Source organism: Stenella coeruleoalba, assembly GCF_951394435.1.
Source record: "Stenella coeruleoalba genome assembly, chromosome: 1".
NCBI lineage: Eukaryota > Metazoa > Chordata > Mammalia > Artiodactyla > Delphinidae > Stenella > Stenella coeruleoalba.
This window is the reverse complement of record NC_137169.1, coordinates 57,259,824-57,283,836: the sequence shown is the minus strand read 5'-3', so window position 1 is coordinate 57,283,836 and position 24,013 is coordinate 57,259,824. Positions and strand designations below refer to the sequence as shown.

The following is a 24,013-nucleotide window of genomic DNA, read 5'->3' as shown; positions in this document are numbered from 1 at the left end:
TTGCTCAAATGCATAATCTTTTGGAAAAAAGAAAGTTAAAAAAAAACAAACAAACAAGAAACCACAAACGCATCTCCTTAGTAGATACAGGCACATTTTACTGTGTCATTCAACTTTAACTGACAGACTGTGATTATTTTGAGAAAAAAAAATGCAAAAATGAAAGCAATTGGTGCAACTGTTTTGGAATGACAGTAGTCCGTGCTTATAAAGCATCCAATTCAAAGGCCTACAAAATAAACAGTGTCAGCTCACAAGTTAGATGCCTGTGTCCCTTGCAGGAAGGGAGCCATGTTTTAGGACATTTTATTTGGAGAATGACAGCTTGCAACCTACCTACTTCTTTTAATCTTTTAAGACATTGACAAAAAGGACAGAAAAATGACAATGAGAGAATATATTTCAGGTCAGTTTGAGATAGCATAAAAGAACTCTAAGGAAACAAGGAATTTTCCTAGAAAAATCCCTCTACCTTTTTTTTTTCTTCAAGATTGTAGGAAGCTAAGTGGACTGAATGAAAAAATAAGCTCACTAGAAAAATGGTATTCAAATGATAATTGAATGTATAAAATGTGATGCAATGTCAGAGCTAAGAAGTATTTGAGAGATCTACTAGGGCAGTGCTTCTCAAATTTTGGGTGCTGTCAAAATACATATTCTTAAACCCCACCCCTACAGATTTATTTATTCAATATCAATTTATTGATGCCCACTACATTCTAGGCTCTGGGGATATAGTGGTAACTAAGCCAAAATCATTTCCCTTGTTAAATAAATGATAATACAAGTGGTCCACAAATCATGCTTTGAGAAACATATTCTTTTCCAAGAAATTTGCTTTTGGAATTATCCTTATTTTGGTATTAATTTTTCATAGCACCTTTTACCTGGGTACTTAGTGGAATATGTATAGTAAAATAAAACAGAAGAGTTCATTTCCCAGAATGAACAAGTAAAACAGGTCAAGGACTCCCACTGCTGTCAAGATAACTGGGTTACTTCCAGCTGCTGTGTCACTTTGGGCAAATTATTAATTTGTTTAAGCCTCAATGTCACCATTTGTAACTTACTAATTAAAAAGAGTATCTACCATTTGGGGGTTGATATAAAGATTAAGTGAGCTAACATCTATAGTGACTGGTACATGGTAAGCACTCAAGAGAATATCTATTTTTACTGTATATCAATTACTATGATTGTACAAGTTTTTTTTAAAGCCCGCAAAGGTGGATGTCTCTGAGTCAACTAGAACCATGGAACTTCTGAGGTGAGAGAAGCTTTATAGATCATGGCTGTGTTATTATGGTATTTAAACAGTGCTCTGGAGGACCAGATTTAAACTGCTGGAGGAACTCCTTCATTGCTCTGAGCTGTTTTGCCTAACAGGATTCCATGTGCAATTTTAGCAGAAAAAAGTTTGGCTGTTAAGAAAAGCTTGGAAACCACTGTCAATCTCAACTCCTCATTCTAAAGGTGAGAAATTAAAGAGGGCTATGATTTGTCCAAGGTCACACAGCAAGAGTTAGTGGTAGAGCTAATGTAGTTACCAGGCTTCTTTGAAATGAATATTTGGAAATGGAAATATGAGTAATTATGGCCTCAAACACTTTGCAGATTGAGATTCAGTAAAAATACATAAAAACAAAAATAAAACAACTGTAGTTTGACTTTCTGGAGGGGATGGTTCCTCTCTATTCACTTGAAACCATTTGAAATGTGGACATCCTTTCTTTACAGGTGAAATGTACTTCCAAATACTATGCAGTGAATATTCATTTTGGCTGTATGTGTAGAGAAGAATAGAGCTTTAAAAATAATTTAAAATTTAATTGTTTGGAATTGTATGTTTCAATTATGCTAAAATTCAGACTAATTCTTAAGAAAAAATATTTTTTAAAATAACATGAAAATATGGAATTTATTTGAAAAAAATATTTCCCATGTTGCAAAATAAAGCATTCATACTTTCTATCTTGTTAGAGCAGAATCTTTTTTAATCATAATGCTCAGGAAATGGTGTTCTGGTTAATGAGAATCCTTTCTTTTTATTTGAACCCTTGTATTGAAAATCTAAATATGTACTAGCCCATTTTGTCTTAGGAATTGATAATGAATCTGACTTAGTGTTTCTTTTATAATTACATTGTCTAGGATCATTTTTCCTAACACAAATTATTATTGTACAGTACTTTGGATACAGGAGTAACAGGAGATTATAAACTACAAGATTAAAAAAACCCACCACAATCTAAATCCCTGATATGAGTTAATTGTGTTATTATATGACCTATTTTCTGAAAGAAGAAGGGATATATTCTCTATGAAGGTTCTGGTATTCAATAATAATAATAAAATTTCAAAATTAATAATTTTGAAATCTCTGACTTTCATTCTGTTTCATAAAGACCAATTATGGAATCATAGGATATCTTCATAGTTTCAAATTTAGTGCCTAGAGACATTTGAATAATGTAGAGATCATTGTAATCTGTTTTAAATTACATTATATATCAACCAAATTATTCTATGAAAAGAAAACCCTTGTGTTTAATTACTAATTCACTCTAGAAAGATATAAAATAAAATAAGATATAATGAGCAAGACATGAGAACCAATAATATTTATACACTTTTAATATGCCTTTGTGTTAATATTCAATATGTTTTCTCATGAACTGATTTCTTAAAAACATATTTTTATATTCATATGCTGGATAATTCTCAATTTTCTGTTACTTACTCTCCATTGGTTTCAGTGTCTGAAATTTCCCCATGTTTCATGGGATTTAAAAGTTTGCATTTACTATTTTGGTTACAAAATCAAATTGAATATCTTTGCTTAAAGTGAGTTTATTACTTACTTGTTCAAAAAACTTCAACACCAGAGACTGCTTGGCGAGCCAATTGAGAGTTGTTTGAACAGTAAGATTTCTTCTAAGGTAAAACAGGTCATTTTGAACATTCTCTTGGTAGCAAGCACTGATTGAGAAGTACAAATATTAATTTAAAAAGTTTCACTATTAACAATTGCCAGTCACAATCTCATTTTAAATGTAAGACTTACAAAATTTAATTTGATTCTAAAATTTAAAGGGGCTAAAGGTTCTTTGTCAAGCATGAATGAATGTAAAATAAAATTTATCAACTAATGATGAATATAACAACTTAATAATTATAATTATTTAATAGTATAACCTAGAGTAGGAATTAGTTTATGTTTAAAATGGGTTCTATGACTTAAAGGAAAATTCATGTTTTCAGATTGTAATGAAAGAAGGTTTTACAACTGGGACCCCTGAAGAAGAGCTTCTTCATCCCGAATTCCCATATTATGAGGCCAGACTGAGTAATTACAGTTTTTATTATACCTTGCAACAATGAAATCATAACATACATTTTTGATAACTCTCTTTTTGATTCCCCAAGAATGGCAAAGATTTATAGTTACATACAATGAATCTTATCCAAAAGGAAATTTATTGCACAATAATGTGGTTAGAATTTGATTTATAAAGCTTATTTTCTCCTTCCCAAATGATATAAATGATGACAATTAAAATTCTCCTTCTGGATTTAAGTAGGGGACTAAAATCTTTTTTTTCTGAGATATTTAGACTCAATGTTTTGGTTCCTATTGGTAAAGAGGAAGATGCTTGGTACCATTCCCCATGCTGGATGGGAGGCACTCTCTGTATAGAGTTATTGTGCAAAAGTTGTTAACCAGTTCAACTATGGAAATCCTTGAAATTTTAAAATCACAATTTTTGTTTTAGTCTGATTATTCAGTAATCTCCACATCTGCTAAACTGTGGAGAGAGGGGGAAGTAGTTAAGACTTCGACATCTTCTTTACTCTTGATTATAATTTCATAAACTTTAAATATGAATTGCTTTCCCTTTTTACACAAGTTATAAAAATAAGAGGGCCTGTTTACACAGTTTGCATTTTTATGAAATTTGCAGTTTGAAAAAAAAGCTTTTTAAAAAGTGGTAATTAATGCTTTTCTTTGAATATGCACATGTACCTTAGAATTTTTTTTTCTGAAATAGTTTCTGACTTTAACCCACTAAATATTTGAAGATAGAATTTTTATTTAGCACTAGAGTAAAACATACTAAGGACCGAAGAAAAGGAAGTTTTTTTCTGGTTCCACTGAATTTTCTTTGTGTGTGGCACCCCCTTATGACAGCTATCAATATTATATTTAAATTTTATATATTGACAAAATGCAATCTACCTCTGTAAGCATTGTGCCATTCAACAGTACTACTATTAAATTTACATACCACAGTTTAAATTACATCCATTTCAGGAATGGTAAAATGCTAAAACTCAAGTATAACTGCCTTACTGGAATGAGTACAATTTACAAATACAATAATTACATTTTAAAACCATTAACAATATTACACCTAGAAGTAAATACTGTAGGACTGGTCATCATGGTATTGTGTGAGGGAAATCATTGCTGAAAGTCATTGACATTTCCAGCAGATATACCCCAAGTGCAGATTTTGGTTTGTTTTCATCAAACCAAAATTAAAACCTGTTTCTCATACAGTAGTTCTCCATTATATGAATCCTCCAAATCCTTGCATAAGATTTTATTAGTTATCTGCCAAGTATTTTCCTGCAAAATAAAACAACATATCAACGGTTACCTGCTAGTTCCATAATGTGGTTATTATGTGGGTAACATTTCTATTCTTCCTGCCCTACTCCTAGAAGCCAATACTATGTAATTGAAGGGTACAATACTAACATAAAATACATAAAGTTTATTGTTTTCAACTTTCCAGACCAGCTAGTTGCCTTTTCACATTTCCATATAGGAATACTTTGCAGAGGTTTGGGTTGCCCAGAATAGCTTGGAAGATTTGTTCCTGGATGGGAGAATCCAAATTCTTACAGAAAGAGTAACCATATAATTTCCACCCTGGGCCATTTTTGAGAACAAAATGGGTGCAGTTAATAATTACGTCAATAAGGCAGACATAAAAACCAGGATGTATTCCAACAAATCATTGACCAAGATAATCACCTTAATATTGGGGAATCCCCACCAACAAACTCTCGTGTGTGCCAAAAACCTGTCTCATTATCACATTTCAGCTCTAGGCAACCACTTCTGATCTCTGGTCTAGACTTTTTAAGGTGCTATTAAAGTGAAGATGGATCCTCTTAGATCTCAGCTAAGCCTAGACAAGTCTAAAATCTATGAAGACCTGCTGAAGAAGAAAAGTTTTCAGGTAAGAGATAAATTCAAAATTAACATTCATCTTGCTTGTCAATGTAACAAAAGTAGGATTTACCTCCATTAACCTCAGTGTACACACCTATATAATGGGAATGACAGGTCAGTCCCATATAAGAAATAGCCAGAGCCATGATAAGTATCCAGGACCTTCCTGATTTCTGATTCCCAGTTTCATTGTCCTATTTTTACTTCATTCAACAGTTGGTTTGCTTTCTGATTGTGATGGGAAATGGGGATTGGGAGTGGGGAAGAAGAGGAGGAAGATGATCAGAAAATCACAACCTATTCCTTCTTAAGGAAGAGTAGCTAAGGCAACATTATTGTTTGCAGATGAAACTCACAAGATACCCACTTACCTGCAGCAAACCTTTTCTTGATGAGTGAAAATCTATACCCTGCTCCAACAAGTTCAATGTCACAGCCAGAAAGGGTGCTTCCTTCACTTGTAAACTGCACAACCAATGGGGAAGGTTTGCTTGGGCCTTCAGATAACTGAAATCTTGCCAATAAAGAGCCCACTCCTACAAAAAGAGTATTATTACAAGATAGTCAACACAACATTCTTGATATAACTTTGGAAATTGTATTCAAAGTTAATGTGCAAAATCGAACTTACTAGAAAATAGTATATGTTTCAGTATAAATAGAATAAAATTTATCATTAAATATTATTCATGACTTTTTTGCATGCTGATAAAAATGTAATTCAGCCAAATGGTACTTCAAAATTTGGAAGTATGCTGCTTGGAAGGCAATGTATTTTCCAGTTTATGATTTATATCAGAGGAAAGTGAAAAATATCTAACATCAGGGAGTGTGAGATCTGATACAGAATGGAAATATGCCTCATTAAAAGCTCTTCTCTGCTTAAAGTATGGTCTGTTTGATGTGGGGTCTTGGGCAGAAAAGAGGTAGCAGAGGATTCATTGAAGAACTATTTTCTTTTATTGGTTAAAATAAGTATATACCAAAATGAACTGAAATATTTTGCTTACTTTTAGTGCTAAATGTATTTTGGTTAATAAGTTTCTAATATCTGAAAGTTATTTCAGCTTTATATATTAAATAAAATAAGCCTGTGATTACATTACCTCCATTTTCTGACTTCTGAGAAATATCAGGAATCTTCCACAATATTCTGTGCTGTTCAGCATTCCTAAAAATAAAGTAGGTAAAAGACTTTTTCATATGCAAGGGTTTCTGTTTAATGGATGTCGTATTTTTCCAGATAGTGTTAATTAATAAAAATGATCTTAAAAATTTTAGCTACAATTAAAGCATTATCTATCTATCATCTATCTATGCATCCCTTCCTCTTTCCCTCCCTTCTTCCATCTATCTATCTATCTACCTACCTACCTACCTATCTATCCTTTCCTCCTTCCCTCCCTCCTTCTATCTATCTATCTATCTATCTATCTATCTATCTATCTATCTATCTATCTATCTATCTATCTATTTATCTATCTATCTATGTATCCCTTCCTCCTTCCATCCCTCCTTCCATCTATCTATCTATCTATCTATCTATCTACCTACCTACCTACCTATCTATCCCTTCCTCCTTTCCTCCCTCCTTCCATCTATCTATCTATCTATCTATCTATCCCTTCCTCCTTCACTCCCTCCTTCCATCTGTCTACCCATCCATCCATGCATCCGTTCATCCATACATAAATACTCTCCTTTCTCTTTCCTTATTGTAACTAGTCACAACACTGTCAGAGAGATAAACATTTAGAGGACAATACAGTTAAATTTTTTTTAACACATCTACTGAATAAATAGATGGGAAGTGTTAGTTGATCAATTAATTCAGGTAATTTAAATTGGAGCTGTCACATGGCTGACATTCTTTTTTTTTTTTTCTTTTTTAATGTTCTACTTTTTGCTTCTAACAATCATATGGAAAAACTGGAGTATTTTTCCTTAGGAGAAAAGGCTTTTTTTAACATCTGCTATTGGTACTCAGTGTCTATTCTGTTTCTGTTCCCATACCTTCTCTAGTGTGCCTTTTAATAGTCCAGAGGCTGCAAAATGAAACTCAGACTCCCTTGTAATTAGGGTCCTAGATGCAGATTAGGGTCCATCAATTATAGGTACTACTTGAGATCTGGCGGATAGAAGGGAGGCAGAGGCCATTTTCCTGATGCTTTTTGGGCTGTTTTCTGCTGGTCAGCAGCCTAACTGAGATGTGGGGATCTTGTTAAACAGTGCTCCAGTCCAGTCTCAGTTTTGTAGTTGTTGAGAAGCAGTTTAGGCAGTGCCAATAGGAGCTTTCTTATCCTTGGATTCTCATGAGGGTGGTGGGTTCTTGAATTCAATGGCTCCACTGACAGCCTTCTAATTTCTCTCCTTCCTGGTTGTAGCAGAGGTAGCAGCTCCCCTGGTGGACCAGTTCTGCAATCTTCTGGGAAATATTCTTGGAGATCCAGTCTAAAGCTTGTTCCTCTTTTTTTGTGTGAACATCTAAATCCCTGTGTTAAATCATTTTCTGCTTGAAATTAGCTATAGCAGCTTCTGTTTAATGCCCTGAACCCTGACACCCAGGCCTGCTGTGATCTCTTCCTGTAGGAAACACAAATGCTAAAAAGTCTGTGATCCCTTTGCCCAGGAGCCCTTTGGTGAAGAGGAAGGGGACTAATGGCTCCTTACCAGACTGCTGGTGGGAGCACAGCCTGGAGCTTGGTTACCCCTCCATCTATGGGGACCAGGAACTGCACATTGTTGAGGGCCACGGCCGTTGTCATTGCATCCGTATTGTATTTGTAATCTATGCGCAGGTCGGTGCTTGCCGGCTCACATCGCCAGTTCACTGCCAGGTTCAGAGGTGTGGACTGAATGCCCTGGGCTGACACCTTGCCAAAGACAGGAAGGAGAACACTTAAGGCTTGAATATTAATCTGAAACAAACCCAGAAGCTATTATTATCTCCCAATGGAATATTCTTAGATATCAAAAAGTCATAATGTTGTTTGCGCCGCTCACAAACGAGCACTCAGTAAAAAAATCACCATGAGTGAGTGCTGGGCGCTTCAGGTGAACTGTTACCGATTAAAAATATAAAATCAATTATTAAAGTTTCTATAGCACTTTAGAGTTTACAATGCACTTTATGTCAGATAGGGAGCTGGTAGCACACTGGTTAGGAGCTGAGGCCAAGAAGGCAGCCAATCCTGGGTGTGAGGTCGTTTTTCCTTTCTTTCTTTCCCTTTCTTTCTTTCTTTTAATTGAAATAGAGTTGCTATACAATATTATATAAGTTACAGGTGCACAATATAGTGACTCATAATTTTAAAGGTTATACTCCATTTATAGTTATTATAAAGTATTGGCTATATTCCCCATGTTGTACAAAATATCCTTGTACCTTATTTTATACCTAATAGTTTGTACCTCTTAATCCCTTACTATTGCCCCTTCCCCTTTCCCTCTCCCCACTAGTAACCACTAGTTTGTTCTCTATATCTGTGAGTCTGCTTCTTTTTTGTTATATTCACTAGTTGGTTGAATTTTTTGATTCCACATATAAGTGGTATCATACAGTATTTGTCCTTCTCTGTCTGACTTGTTTCACTTAGCATAATGCCCTTCAAGTCCATCCATGTTGCTGCAAATAGCAAAATTTCATTCTTTTTTATGGCTGAGCAGTATTCTATTGTACACATATACCCCACATCTTCTTTAACCATTCATCTATTGATGGACACGTAGGTTGCTTCCATATCTTGGCAAATTGTAAATAATGCTCCTGTGAACATGTATCTTTTCAAATTAGTGTTTTTGGTTTTTTCAGATATATTTGGGTGTGAGTTCTGATTGTCACTTCCAAGCTGAGTGATCTTTGACCAGTCACTAAAAACTTCTCTGTGCCTCAGTTATTTTCTCATCTGCCAAATGGGAATGATAATATATATTTTTTAATTTTTAAAAAAGTTTTTGGCTGTACCATGTGGCATACGGGATCTTAGTTCCTTTACCATACTCATGCCCCCTGCACTGGAAGGGCGGACTCTTAACCACTGGACTGCCAGGGAAGTCCCAGAAATGATAATAATATTTACGCCTAGAGATGTTAGGAAGATTGAAGAAGAAGTTTTATCTGAAACACTCGGCCTAGTGCCTCACATACAGTAAGGAGTTAACATTTTAATACATGTTACCTATTAATATTCTTATCACATTTGCTCTTCACAAACCAGTGAGTTAGACAAAGGTGAATTTGACTAAGGAAAAGCCAGGCTTGAAGAAGCAACAAAAAGTTATAAGGCAATAATATCAACTAGAATCCTGGGCCCACAGTGAAAAATTTGCAAGGTTATTATTTCTATGTACCTTTTATAAGTACACACGCACAGCAGGGGCTGTGTGGGTGGTGTCTGTGCCCTTGCAGTTTTACTCATGGAGTATGAGTTTTGCTGATTTTAAAGAATATAAACAGCTCTTTATTGGCCTAGTAATGCCTGCACATATGGACACCACGTGGACCTGAAGGCAGGCTGTGCTTAAAAGTCAGGCATGGTTTTGCTGCAGAAACAAACCCAGACATGGATTCTTTTATAAAATGACAGACATGGCTTTTGATGACATAATTTTAGTTTGATGACCATTATAATAAAAGCTTTAAAACTTTATAATAATCTCTATGATAAGCTTTATAATAAAGTTTTTAAACTTTAAATATTTTTAGCAGCCCAATCCTCTGCAAATGCACTTTTATTTAGAAGTCTGTTATTTAAGATAAGCTCAAAAGCAGAGCAGACCCACTCTCCCGACCCATTTCTATACTCTGTCCTTGGCAGGAGTTCTCAACTTCTTAGTAGCTCCTCTACCTGGGGAGGTGCTTTATGGCTATGTGATTGTCCCAGTTACTGGGAGGGTGCTACTGGTGGCCAGAAAGTAAACATGATGTGATTTGATCTCACAAAATGCTAATTATGCTTCCCAGCCAATCCCTTGCATTGCTGAAAAACAATAACAACAACACAACTAAACCACAACAAAAGGGATTCCTCAGAGCACCTTTAAAACAAAATGTCAGGCCTAGGGCTACTTACATTTCACAAAGTACTTTGAAATGTGTTAGGGTGTGAGTGTCTCACAGCCTATAAAATACCTAGGTAGGAATCATTTTTTCCTAATTTGCAGATGAGGAAACTGAGGCTCAGGGACATTAAGTGCCCAAGGTCAGTGGACAGTAGGAAGCTGACTTAATTCCAGAATTCAGTCTCTTGCCTTCATTATAGTACTTTACACCAAGCTCATATTACAATAGGTGAATTCTGTCTACTTTCTACATTTTGTTATAATGTCCAAAGCTTCAATGATATTATTCTTAGTAGAAAACCATTATATTCATTTGTACTTTTGTGAAATGTACAATTACATAGATGCTTCACGTTCAATGGTTCCCTTAGAACATGTGGTTTTCAATCCACAGCGTGCATTATAATCATTTGGAGGACTTGTAAAAATATATACACCTACGTCACATCCTGAACCAATTAAATAAAAATCTCTGGGAGTGTCAGGGCCCAGTAGATGTCTCTGTCTCTGTCTCTATCTTTATCCCTCTCCCCTCCCCCCTCCCCATCTCCATCTTTATTTATCTATAAATAGATTTTTATATAGACATCTATCTATCTTTATATCTGTGTCTGTGTATAATTAGCACCAGTTCAGAATCAGCATTTGTTTATAACCTCCCTGGTGATTGTAAAGTACGCTCATGTTTGAGATGCACTGATTTCTATTAAAGTACAACTTTCAGAAGAGATCAAGTGGCTAGGAATCAGTGGGATACTCAAGCTCTATAGGATCCTGGTTTGAAACAGGCTTATTTATTAAATCAGTAATATTTTGGGGTAAAGGGAAATCCTAAATACAAAAAGAAAGTTCTCATATCCTGTAATGTGTTGTACCAAATATTCTCATTAAATTATTTCTTAACATAAGTTTCATCAGAATTTATTTCATAGACTATCACATTATGAAAAAACACCAAGTTACTTACATTTAATCATTTAAAGTAAGAGATTTTAGTATGGTAATATTCTTAACAAAGTTACAGTGAACTATTTTGTCAATATTTGTAATCTTAATTGATGTAGTTTTCTGAAAATTCATTTTTTGGCATGTTTCCCTAAATTTGAATGCAATTTTTTACTTGCAGGTTTCAACTAATAAGAATATGTATGAATGTTCTTGACACTATATAGCCTCCAAATAGTCTTTTAAGGTTTCTATTTTCTTATAAATTGTAGCTTTTAAATAATATTGAAAGAAATGTTACTTTGTCTACTTTTATTTAATGTTAGGTATGTTGGAATATACATTTGTAATGTGAAAGAGACACCTTGACCATATAAATAGGCTTACCTGATATTTGAGCATATCCACGTTATAATATGTAGCCTGGGGCTTTTGTTCCGACACTTTCTTTAGATGAATCATCAAATTTGGCATGTTTACCCAGAATTCCTTGGTATTGGCATCATTTTGGGTATTATCACTATTCAATTGGGAAGAAAAAATGATTGAGTAGCATTTTGTAACAAACATAAACCACACAAAAAAGCATCTTCGCAAATTGTCATCTGATTTCTATCTCCATCTTTGACAATTTGTAGAGATTATATTATTGACAATAGTATAGTTTTAGTATAATTGCAGTCCTGAATGGTATTATGTTAATAGATTAATACCCATAGGGAGGCATTATTGTATTGCTATAAATCTCAGTGATTTATATCCAGTAATATTACCCAGTAATATTAACCAATCATGATGATAACTGGTTGCTTTAAACACTGAATTATTTATTAACCCAAATTTAATAGCCCTTTCTACATCGCCACCATTTCCTATGAATTAGTCGGTTAATGCAATCAAGGAGCCGAGTACATTGATTTTCTTTTGAATTTACTTGAAGAGTAGGGTCTCAGAAATTACTTAGTAAATATTTGTAAGCAAACATTTGTAAACAAATATCTGTAAACACGGTCTTTATCTCCAACTGAGGAGAAAAGGGTGATACTAAAATTATCATGTTCCTTTTTTAGCATTCACAACAGTTCCTCTAAGAGTATTTAAATCATAAAAAGTCACCTCATTTATAAGATGATCCTGGAATTTAAATGATAATAACCATGGTAATTACACTAGAGAGTGCAGTCTTGGTGAATTAAGGAGTTTTGTATTCCTATGAGGGTCATCAGTGTTACTCTGCGGCCTCTCCACAGGCCACTCCCCTCATGTCTTGTGAAAATGTTTGTCTCAATGGCAAAAAGAATCAGGCTAGAGTGTGAAAAGCATCTGCTCACTTCTCACGTGATGAAAAAACTGGGGCCCAAGTGGCTCAGTAACTTACTGACATTTCACTTTCAGAATATCCTATGTAATACAATAATAGTAGCTAGAAGTTTTTGAGCCTCTATTATGTGCTAGGCACTCTGTTAGATACATTATAAACTATATCATTAAAATCTACCCTGCAAAAGAAGAATTATCTTCCTTTTTAAAAATAAGCATATGTTATAAAAAGAGAAAATTAGAGGTCACAGAGACAGAAGGGTGTGATACAGTGATAAAGGCAGGTCGAAAGTAAGTTCCTATGGTTCAGCCTCCAGAAGCCAAATGTATCAAGAGCTGAGTCAAAAAAAACATCAGGGCCTTGAAACTGCTTCTGGTCAGTTAGGAACGAGTGGTCGTGGGCACCAAGTCTCAGCAGGACCCCTGTGGTTCTGTTGTGCCTGCTATAGGTTGTTGAGGACAGAGAAAACCCTGTGCCTCTGGGCAGGAGGAAGTGAATGGAAAAGACTCCTGGCCCCTTGTCCTTGCCCCTGGCCCAGCTAAGCTAAGGATACTGATAAGTGTTGTCTAAACTGTTATTCTCTAAAACATCCAAGTTACCCAGAGCCTCCAGAGTGGTAGCTACACAAGGAGGCTGGAGCTAAGAACAATAGAGGTTCAGCAAAATTAAGTAATTTACTTAAGGTTGAACAGTTAATAAGTAAGAGAGTCAAGATTCCAGCCCAGGTCAGTCTTACTGCAGGTCATACTTTCCCACTATACCAAAAGAGGTGTGGAATTAATATCCAGCAATATTTTATTAATTTGCGCTAAGTAAATCCAAATAACTGAGAAAATCCCAATTATATGTTTAATAACAAAATAAGCTAAGTCATATGTCTATGATAATTCCTCAGAGAACTTGCTTTAAAAAAATAGTCAAGAAAGGTTTGTCAATCAAAAGCTTGCACAGAGATGCAATTCTTGAATACTCATAAAGCCTTGAGAATTCTTCAGACTCCATTGGTTTAGCGATTGTTCCTGAACATCCTTTGTAAGCCAATCCCTTTCATAAGGGAAAAGTAGAAATAAATTTCAATTTGGTCCCTGTCACAGGGATTGCAAACCCAAATGTCTCCAGGGGCCAAGCTGCTAACCTAAATAAGTCTTTCAGTAAGGATAACTGAGAAGATTGGCTGGGTGTAAGATAACAGATGAAGAAAGGCTTGAACAGCATTTGAGAATAATGCTTGGTTCCATGACCTTTTGAAAAGTAGGGGTGGCAGCAGGGGTGGTGGAGTGGAGCTACATACCAAAACCAAATAGTTTCTAGGACTGATGGGTCACCAATCACAGCCCTGACACAATCATCAAATACTTAGAGTTAATAAAGTCCAAATTAATAAGAATTTTTTTGTTTTTGCTTTTGTTTTGTTTAAAAAACAACTTAAGGGTCCATATAATGTTTTGTCACACAAAACATTCTCAGACTGATATTTAGTTCAATTCATAAGACTGATATATTAATATAAGTATAAAACTCTGACACATATGCCTAAGAACTTGGCAACATAACTGCCTAAAAGTGCAACAAAAGCTATAACTATCACACCAGTGATATTTACAGACAAACTGGTGAGATGGTGGCATGTAATTCCTAATTTCAGATGGAGGAACCTAGAAAAATAAAATTAACTCGCTGTGAGGCTCACTGTGAACATCAAAAACACGGAAGGAAACTGAAATAAGAAGTTCCCAATTTCCAATCTTGATCATTTCACATTTATTTTTCATTTAAAGGGTGAGCATTTCTTTTGTATTTTTAAGCCTGGAATCAAGTTTGCCAATTAAACCATCGCAAGGACCAAAGAGAAGAAGGTGATCTTGGTCATCACCTGAAACACCTGTGACTGTTTTTCCATCACGGGAGCAAAAGAGTCTCATTCGGGCAAGAGAAAGAGAGTGACTGTATTGGTCCTCAGATTCCAAATAACCTTTAGTTATTTCTACATAAATATCCAGCTTGACAAAATTCTCTAAGTTATAGTTGAATTGTTCATTCATTCAACAAAGACTACTCAAGTCCTTATTAGGCATAGTGGAAGGTACTGAGGATACGGTGGTGAACCAATAGATGTGTTCTATTCCCTCATGGATTTTACAGTCTAGTGGGGGAGATGGATGGATGAAGAAAACAAATACATATGTAATTATTAGTTTTAGTAAGTGTGACAAAGGGAAGAATAGGGAAGATTGAGAGAGAATAACAAGGCGATGTGATTTAGTGTGGGAATGGGGAGGAGAGTGGGGAGGTCAGGGGAGGCTGAGTGGAGCTGAAATCTGAAGGATGAGTAAGAGTCCGGTGAAGAAGGGTGGAAATCCTGTTGGAGGCAGAGGAAACAAGCATACAAAGTCTTGATGTGGGAAAGGACTCAGCAGTTCCCAAGACTGGCAGGTCTGGCTGGAGCTACAAGGATTCTGAGGAGGATGGTGGGAGATGAGGACAGACAGACAGGCAAGAGTGGATGACTCAGGGTCTTGAAGGCAATGGTAACAAGTTTGGATTCTGGTACAGATGCAATGGGAAGCCATCAGAGGACTACGAGCGAGGATAACCTGATTTACCTCAAAAAAGGTCATCTGGTTATTGTGTGTAAGAGTGGGGCAAGACTGGATGCAGGGAGGGAAGGAGGAAAGCAGTTGCTGTGGTCCAGGGAAATGACAGTCATCATTTGGATAGAAGAAGTGATGATGACAGGGAAAAAGTGGCCATTTTAGAAAGAGAATTTTGGATGGAATATCAGGACATATTGATGGAAAAAACTGTCAAGAATGACTTTTTTTGTCTCATCCATTGTCAATAATTAACTTGTAGAGTGGATCATTTTTTAGTAGCATGTATATATGTGTGTGTTGTGTGAATGTGCATGTGCGTATATATATATATATATATAATATATATATGATAAAGACATCAAATTCAGATTTAATAGGAAATGTGAAGAAGTGTATTTATGTAAACAAATTCACATAAGCTTCTTTGATGCCATACATGTAAAGTTCCATCAAAACAATCATCATTACGGTACAATGAAATTACATGTTTAACAAAGAGATTTTCAAGCTTATATGAAGAGTAGCTCACAGTTCAGATATCATTTGATTTTAGAAGATGCTAATACAACTAATGGACTTTATTCCTTTTATTGGGCTCATTTTCCACCATCCTCATCCATTGTCTACCAGTGATAAGCAAAACAGACAATGACTAAATTGTCACTAATGCAGATTTCATTACTCTAAATGTCTCTTTAGCCACTTGAGATAGTTGGCCATTAAAATACATATATGCACACACACACAATCACCCACCAACAATTTTTACAGCTGGTAAAAGTTCTGGGATTGAATCTATAAACATATCTGAAAACGGTAATTTCAGTACAGTGTATCTCTCTCGCTAAAGTACATCCCTCATCTAAGAATAAGGTGCTAAGCCACACACATCTCTAAAAAATTTGTGCAAAATATATTTACCAGCAGAGAAGTTGGGGATTTGGCAGGACGTGTTCTAACCTGCTGAAATTTGTCACCCGAAAAGTCAGGGCAGCTGGCGATGGGTTGTTGGCAAAGTGTCTGGTGATGCCGGCAGGAAAGGACAACACCATTTCTCCAGTAATCTTCACGATACATCTGGCATATCACAACACGTGAGAGGAAAGAGAGGAAACCTAGGTCAACATGTGAATCAAAGCAGTTGTGAAAAGCAAAGATTTCTGTAACAATATGACACAGCAGAAGAGAGGAAAAGTAAGCTCTTACAATATCTAAAGAACTGAGGACTCAAAGGTTTATTTTAACACGTCTCCAAAAAAGGTGGCTATTTTGTTGAAGGTGTTTTTGCACCGTTAGAAGAAAAGTGCAGCTTTTTTCTTTCTGTAGAAAAGTCTGTATGTTCACCTCACAAACAGAATCATTTATTCTGGTGATTCTCTCTCTTTGACTGCTGAATTGATGGCAGCATATTTGACGATACTAAATTGCACAATGTTATCACACTATTCACTGGGACTTATTTTAGTTCTCTGAGTAATGTGATTGATGCCTTGAGTGTGTTCTTTTATGGACACATGGGGTAAACTTCCTGCTTCCCACTTAATTAGATCTTTATTCCATTAACTTGTCTATCTGGTTGAAATTATAAAATCAGTCATATATATAAGTTAACACAGTTGGATGATAATTTGGAAGGAATAATAATCCTTTCTAAAAAAGGGCTTTATTGAAGTATAGTCGATATATAATAACTGGTGCTTATTTATAGTGTAAATTTCCATCATTTTTGACATAATCTACATCTATGAAACCATCACACAATCAAGATAATCAAGATATCCAACGTCCCTAAGAGTCTCCCCCTGTGTTTTTGTTTTCCTCTCTCCTGCCCTTCTCCATCCTTTCCCTCTATGTGCCTTGGTAATTACTAATATATTTTCTGACATTACATATTAGTTTGGACTTTCTAAAATTTTAGATAAACAGAATTGTAAGGTGTGTGATTTTTTTTTTTTGGTCTGATTTTTTCCACTCAGCGTAATTATTTTGAGATTCATCCATGTAGTGTGTGAATCAATAGCTCATGTCTTTTTATTGCTGGGTGGAATATGGATATACCACAGGTTCGTTTTGAAAATTCATTCACTTGTTGAAGAACATTTGGATTCTTTCTGTCTTTTGCCTATTACAAATAAAGCTGTGATAAATATGCGTGTACAGCCCGTGTATGGGCACATGCTCTTATTTCTCTTGGATAAATATATGACTGGATCACATGATAGGTGTACCTTTAACTTTTTAAGAAACTGCCAAACTGTTTTGTGAAGTGGAAAATACAGCTGAGCGTGAGTTTCAGTTCCTCTCCATCCTCACCAACATTTGGTAGGATCTGTCTTTTTATTTGTCATTCTCATAGGTGAGTAACAGTATCTTACTGTTTTGGTTTTTTTTTTTTTTTTTTTTTTTTTTTTGCGGTACGCGGGCCTCTCACTGCTGTGGCCTCTCCCGTTGTGGAGCACAGGCTCCGGACGCGCAGGCTCAGCGGCCATGGCTCACGGGCCCAGCCGCTCCGCGGCACGTGGGATCCTCCCGGACCGGGGCACGAACCCGCGTCCCCTGAATCGGCAGGCGGACTCTCAACCACTGTGCCACCAGGGAAGCCCTCATTGTTGTTTTAATCTGCATTTCCCTAATGGCTAAGGATCTTAGCACCTTTTCACGTGCTTATTTGTCATCAGTTATTTACTCAGGTGAAGTGTCTGCTCAGATTTTCTGCCAGTTTTTAAAACTGAGTTTTCTGTTCTCTTATTAATTTGGTTTTTTTTTTTGGTACATTCTGGATGTAAGTAATTTATCAAATACATGCTTTGCAAAGATTTTTTTTCCCAGTCGGTGACTTGTTTTTTTTTTTTTTTTTCTTTCTCTTAAGAGTAATTTGAAGGGCAGAAATTTTAAATTCATCAATTTATTCTTTTATGGGTTGTAGCTAATCACTTTACTCTTTTGGAGTCTTATCTGAGAAATCTTTGCTAAATCCAAGGTCACAAACATTTCACCTATGTTTTATTCTAGAAATTTTTAATTTCTAGTTTTACATTTAGCTTTATGACCTATTTTTGGTTAATTTCTGTATATTTTCTGTGCGGTATGCGTCCAAGTTCATTTTTTAGTGTGTGGATATGGGTATCTAAATGTTCTATCACCATCTGTTGAATTTATCCACTTGGTAATTTTGTTGAAATTCAGTTGTCCATATATGTGTGGGCCTATTTCTAAATTCTCTATTCTTTTCCATTGACCTATTTTGTCCGTCTTTACACCAATCTCACACTGTCTTGATTGCTGTAGCTTTAAAGTTATTCTGAGATCAAGTAGTATTAGTCTACCAACTTTGTTCTCTTTCAAAATAGTTTTGGCTATTTTAAGTTCTTTGTATTTCCACATGAAACTTAGGATCACTGTGTCAATTTCCACATAAAATCAGTGGAGTTCCAATTCACCCTTTACTGTCTGCTCTGAGAGAATTAGTATTGGGCCGTTAATATATTTTTTCTTTGCCAGCGTAACAGGCACTATCTTACTTTTTGTCAGTAGAGGGCACTAGAAAGACATTGCAGGAAGAAGAGACTTTTTCCCCTTCCTGGTTCCAGTGCGCTTGCTAGGCAGTCCTCTGCAGTACTCAAGGCTTTCCTAGAGCTAGGCTCCTGCAGTGCAGGAGGCACGTGGCACCCAAGAGTGTGGGTACTGCAACCCGTGTGGCTTTGCTAGTGCCCAGTGACACTGGCAGCTTCCACAGCCTCTGACTCCTGAGGTACGTGTGGCTGGGCTGTCCCAGTGCCCAGCTCTTTTAATGCAGATGGGGTCCCTGGTTCCAGGCTCCTATCATATGCACACCTTCTCCATAGCCAGCTTCTGCCGTGCATGGTGGTCTGCGGTACCCACGGGCCATTAGCTTCCTCGGGCACCCTCCTCAGCCAGGTTTGCAGTGGAGTGTGCTTCAGTGAGACACCTCCCACGAACACCTGTGAGTCTGCTGGGCTCTCCCTATGCCATGGCCTGGAAACTCTCCAGGAAGTCAGTTGGGGCAATCATAATCTCACCTCTCAGGGGTCACTGTCCTTCACTTGAGGTCCTGTGTCTTGCAAATCATTGTTTCATATATTTTGTCTGTTTCTGCAGTGTTTTCAGGTAGAAGGGTAAATTGGTCCCTGTTATTCCACCTTAACCAGAAGCAGAAATCTCAAAAAGATTTTTCTTCTTTGGGAAATGGTAAATATTTAAAATGAGTGAACTTCTTTATAACTTTCCTGTACATCTGGATAATTGACCCTTGTACCATTTCTGCAACTTTCAGGAGTGTACTTTCTAGAGAAATTGAGGTTAATAAATGAACATTTCGCTCACACTTGAATATAGGAAACTGTTTGCCCCATAGTCACCTTCTATGCTGTGTAATTGTGATTGACGAGGCACAGTGGCTCAGATGAGACGGTCCTTGGCACACATTCAAAACAGCTTGTGTGGAGAACTGCTATAGCCTTGTATGTGTAAGGCTGGGTTTGGGGTAGAGGTGGAGGGCAGGTGAGCTTCCTAAAGGTGCCATGTGCCCCTCCTCCCACTCAGATAATATCATCCCTAACTCTGAACTGCTCTGAATGGGAATTCTGGTTTCTGGAAGTTTGCCCCTCCATCTCTGCTGCAGAATATTGCTGAGCTCTCAGTTTGGTGCCAACTCTGCTATCTTCCTTCTCTATCTTTCAGACCCATAAGGCTTGCTTGATTTACTGGTGATGAATTGGTGCTAAGCCTGGACTTCCCCTTAAGCTGAGTCTACTCTTTATGTTTTTCAATATGTGGGCAAGAAAAATTTTATTTGACGACTCTAGAAGAAAATAATAACTACTCAGAGCGCTTGTTAAACTAGACTTCAGCACCTACCATCACTCAGTCCACTGTTAGCAGTGGTTGCTCAAATTTTTTTTAATTGGTAAGGAATCGGCTCAGTTTCTTTTCCAGGTTGCTCAAAATGAGCTCTAAGTGGTGTCTTGGTGGAGGATCAAGTTTCTCTTTTGAAAGAAAGTCAGCAAGGGGAGGAGGTGGAATTTATTAAGTCAATAAACATTTATGGATGCCTAACTATGTAAGCTGGGGTTGTTTGTTTTTGTTGTGAGTGGGGAGGCAATTAAAAAATGAGCAAAAGACATATATACACTAATATGTATAAAATAGATAACTAATAAGAACCTACTGTATAAAAAATAAATAAAATAAAATTCAAAAAAAATGAGCAAAAGAGCCCCTGCCTTCAAAGGGCTTACAGTGTCAGATGGACTATGAGAGAAGTAGTCAGTATAAGCCGATAGGTGAAGCACCCAGGCTCATCAGTTACATTACATTTCTTTCTCTTTTTTTTTTGCGGTACGCGGGCCTCTCACTGTTGTGGCCTCTCCCGTTGCGGAGCACAGGCTCCGGATGCGCAGGCTCAGCGGTCATGGCTCACGAGCCCAGCTGCTCCGTGGCATGTGGGATCTTCCCGGACCGGGGCACGAACCCGTGTCCCCTGCATCGGCAGGCGGACTCTCAACCACTGCGCCACCAGGGAAGCCCTACATTACATTTCTGAACTGCCTCTCAATTGTCAGAGTCAGATCTTTGGTGATTTATTAATCCATCCAGTGTCTAAGTCGATCTGAAATTTTCTATATAAAAATTAATATTTTCAACCTATGCTCACTCACTAAAGGAAAGTCTTTGTTCAACAGTAATGATTGTTCCTACCAGTGTGTGATGTGGCTACATTTCATGTGAGTTTAAATCATGGAAATCCGAAATACTGCAATATGGAAATATTGACACAGGTACTTTATGAAGTAAATTTAAAACCATATGAATCCCCACAAATGAAACATCTGTCTAGAATGGCAAGATTTCCAAGTCAACTGGTCTAGAGCCTTGTAAGCTGGGTTCTCCCTGTTACCACAGGCAGCATCATGTTAGCTGGTCAACAGAAACACTGGCCAATTTTGGTCAGGAAATGTGTGGATTTGATTTATGTGAGGTCATCAGAAATATATCCCTCTCATAAAGTGTAAGTTCTACTGCTTTGATAACTACGCTCATGGTTTTCTGTTCAAGCATACACACTTCTGCACATAGGCTGCTTCCCTTCCTTTATTTATCATCCCCTTTTATTGACTTGGGTACCAGGCAAAAACTCCTTTTCATATTCAAGACTCAGTTCAAAGGCAGGCCTTTCCAAGGTCTTCCTTCATATCTTCTCCATTCAGCCCTCTTTAGTTTTTCCTTTCTTTAGTTTCCTTGGACAAATGGACAGATTTTTTTTTTTTTTTTTTTTGCGTTATGCGGGCCCCTCACTGTTGTGGCCTCTCCCGCTGCAGAGCACAGGCTCCAGACGCACAGACTCAGCGGCCATGGCTCACGGGCCCAGCCGCTCCGTGGCATGTGGGATCCTCCCAGACCGGGGCACAAACCCGCGTCCCCTGCATCGGCAGGCAGACTCTCAACCACTGAGCCACCAGGGAAGCCCAAGGACAGATTAGAAAAAAAAAAACTGCTTTGTAGTTTCTTGCACATATTTACTACTGTGAAGGCAAGTACTGTGTCTTAGGTTCTGGGAAGGCAAAGGTATAAAACACAGAACCCAGTGCAGAGTAGGAACTCAATAAAGTATTTTAAAAATAAATTCATACATTTAACAATTATATATTGGCTGCCTAATCAATGTACCAGGCATTGTGTAATGCACTAGAATGGGCAGTGAGAAACAGGACAAATGTGGTCTTGAGCAAACTTCTAGTTTAAGCAGGGAGATATACACTTGAATAACTAATTGAAATATGGTGATAAGGGAAGGATAGACTATAACTGAGAAGCCTAAGGTTTTCTTGGGAATTAGAGAATTCGTTCCTAGCACAAGAGTTGTTCAAATAGGAGCTAATAACGGGAAATATGTTTCCCCCAGGTGGCAGCAAAGTCAAGGAGTTCTCTGCCTTTGAGCTACTGAGAAAGACTCAGATGCCAGAATACCAGTAGTAGATTTTTGTTTCCAGTGTATGGTCTGAAAACAAATGGGGAAGTCTTTGATACAGGATGAGAGAGAACCACAGGCAAAGCAAAGCCACGTGCGTTTTCTGCATCATTTCTCTATGTGGCGCTGTGTTTGGCTTTATCCTCCTCCCCACCTCTCCCCGTGATGGAACTTTTGAACTTGAGTTGTTTCTTTGAAAGTGAATCACAAAGGAACAGCAATTAAAGTGATTCACTGCTTGGAGATGAAATTAAATTTAGAAGAATGTCACTTCATGATCTGCTCATAAATTTCAGATCTCATAATTTCAGTGAAATATACTGAATCTCCCATCTACCAATATACAGTATACACTACAGCTACTTACGGCAATATAATTGAAAAAAGACTCAATATGTGCAGTCATCCACAGATCAAAGGCTCAGTTAATTTGGAAGGGCATAGGAAAAGCACTAGTATTAACTTGGCTCAAGTACCACATCACTGGAATGCTAAAGTCATGGACACCAGGCTTACTGGTATAGACCTCCGCAGACACTTGTCAGAGTGTGCTGGGGAAACCGAAACAAGATGAAGGACCCAGCTTGTATAGGGACAGGTTCGCAGGTGACTGGTAGGCTGCTATACCACTTCTTGGGATTTAAAAAAGATTATTATTAAGGACTTCTTAACTCCCATTGCCCCATATCTACACCTCTCCTATAGTGGACTTTGCATTATATTTATGTACAAGTTTTATTTTCCATATCAATTGTCTTCACCACCAATATATCCCTGTCTAGCACAATGGCAGCCACATAATAGACATTCTGTAAATGTTAGGTGAGTAATTCAACTCAACTTGTTCAGCAAATATGCACTGGGTTCTCCATGCCAGGCCCTGTTTTAGGTACTGAGGATATAACAATGAACTAAATACTTAAAGTCCCAGCTCTCATGAAGCTTACACTCTAGTGGGGGAAGGGACAGACAGTGGACACTGAAAACATGGAACATGTTAATTAGCATGTTCATTAACTAGAAAACAGGAAGTATGTTAACTACGAGGGAAGAGAAAGTGAAGTAGGGAGAAAGGAAGTGTTGACAGCGGAGAGGGCAGGAGAATTGCTATTTTACATAGAAGGTCTCTGATAAATCTGCTGAAGAATCATGAAGGAAGTGAGGGGGCAAGTCACTCAGATAGTTGCGAGAAGATTTCACTAAGGCGGAAGGAGCAACAAATGCAAAGACCCTGAGGTGCAGGTGGGGTTGGGCTGATGAAAGAAAAACAGCCATGAAGCCAGAGTGGCTAGAGGGGAGTGATTAAGGACGAGGGTGACGGAGGCAAGATCAGAGAGGTGGCAACTGGGATGGGTCGTGAAGGATAAATCTTATAGACCATTATGAAGCATTTGGCTTTAACTTTGAACAAGTTAGGAAGATTTTGAGCTGAGGAGTGACATGTTACATTGAAAATAGATTTCAGGGGGGACCAGGAGTGGAAGTACCCCTACTACAATTGGATCTCTCTGAATAAATGAATGAATAAATGAATGAATGAAAGACAATTAGTAAGCAGACAAAAAAGCATTCATTCTCGTGTGATCCTTAGTGTTTTTCACTCCATTATAGACACCTCTCCACATTTTCGACTACTCATTTTTTTTAGGGTGTGTTTCTACCTGCAATTCAGGGAAGCCTGAGCTTTCTAAGGTCTAGGTCAGTCAGTAATAAGTAGTTTTTCAAACTGGTGTGACAGAAAGTCATGCAAGTTCTTTACTCAAAGAAGGGTCTACAGAAGAAACATGTATGTATGTATACAAAGTCTGTATACAACCTAAGCTAATGATGCTTACTTTTCTCTAACAGTTCAAATGCATATT

The 24,013-nt window shown here is 37.2% G+C and overlaps 1 protein-coding gene across 1 annotated transcript in view; it reads right to left on the bottom strand.

Annotated features, from left to right (window-relative positions):
- Positions 1–5,364: 5,364 nt before the first annotated feature.
- SGIP1 (SH3GL interacting endocytic adaptor 1) overlaps positions 5,365–24,013 on the bottom strand; it is a 207,200-nt gene continuing 188,551 nt past the window's right edge. Inside the window, exons 21-25 of the mRNA XM_079904139.1 lie at positions 16,085–16,240; positions 11,636–11,768; positions 7,913–8,115; positions 6,349–6,413; positions 5,365–5,778 (exon numbers count right to left, since the gene is read on the bottom strand). Coding sequence (XP_079760265.1) covers positions 5,564–5,778; positions 6,349–6,413; positions 7,913–8,115; positions 11,636–11,768; positions 16,085–16,240 — 772 coding nt within the window. The 3' untranslated portion in view covers positions 5,365–5,563. The remainder of the gene's footprint in view (positions 5,779–6,348; positions 6,414–7,912; positions 8,116–11,635; positions 11,769–16,084; positions 16,241–24,013) is intronic.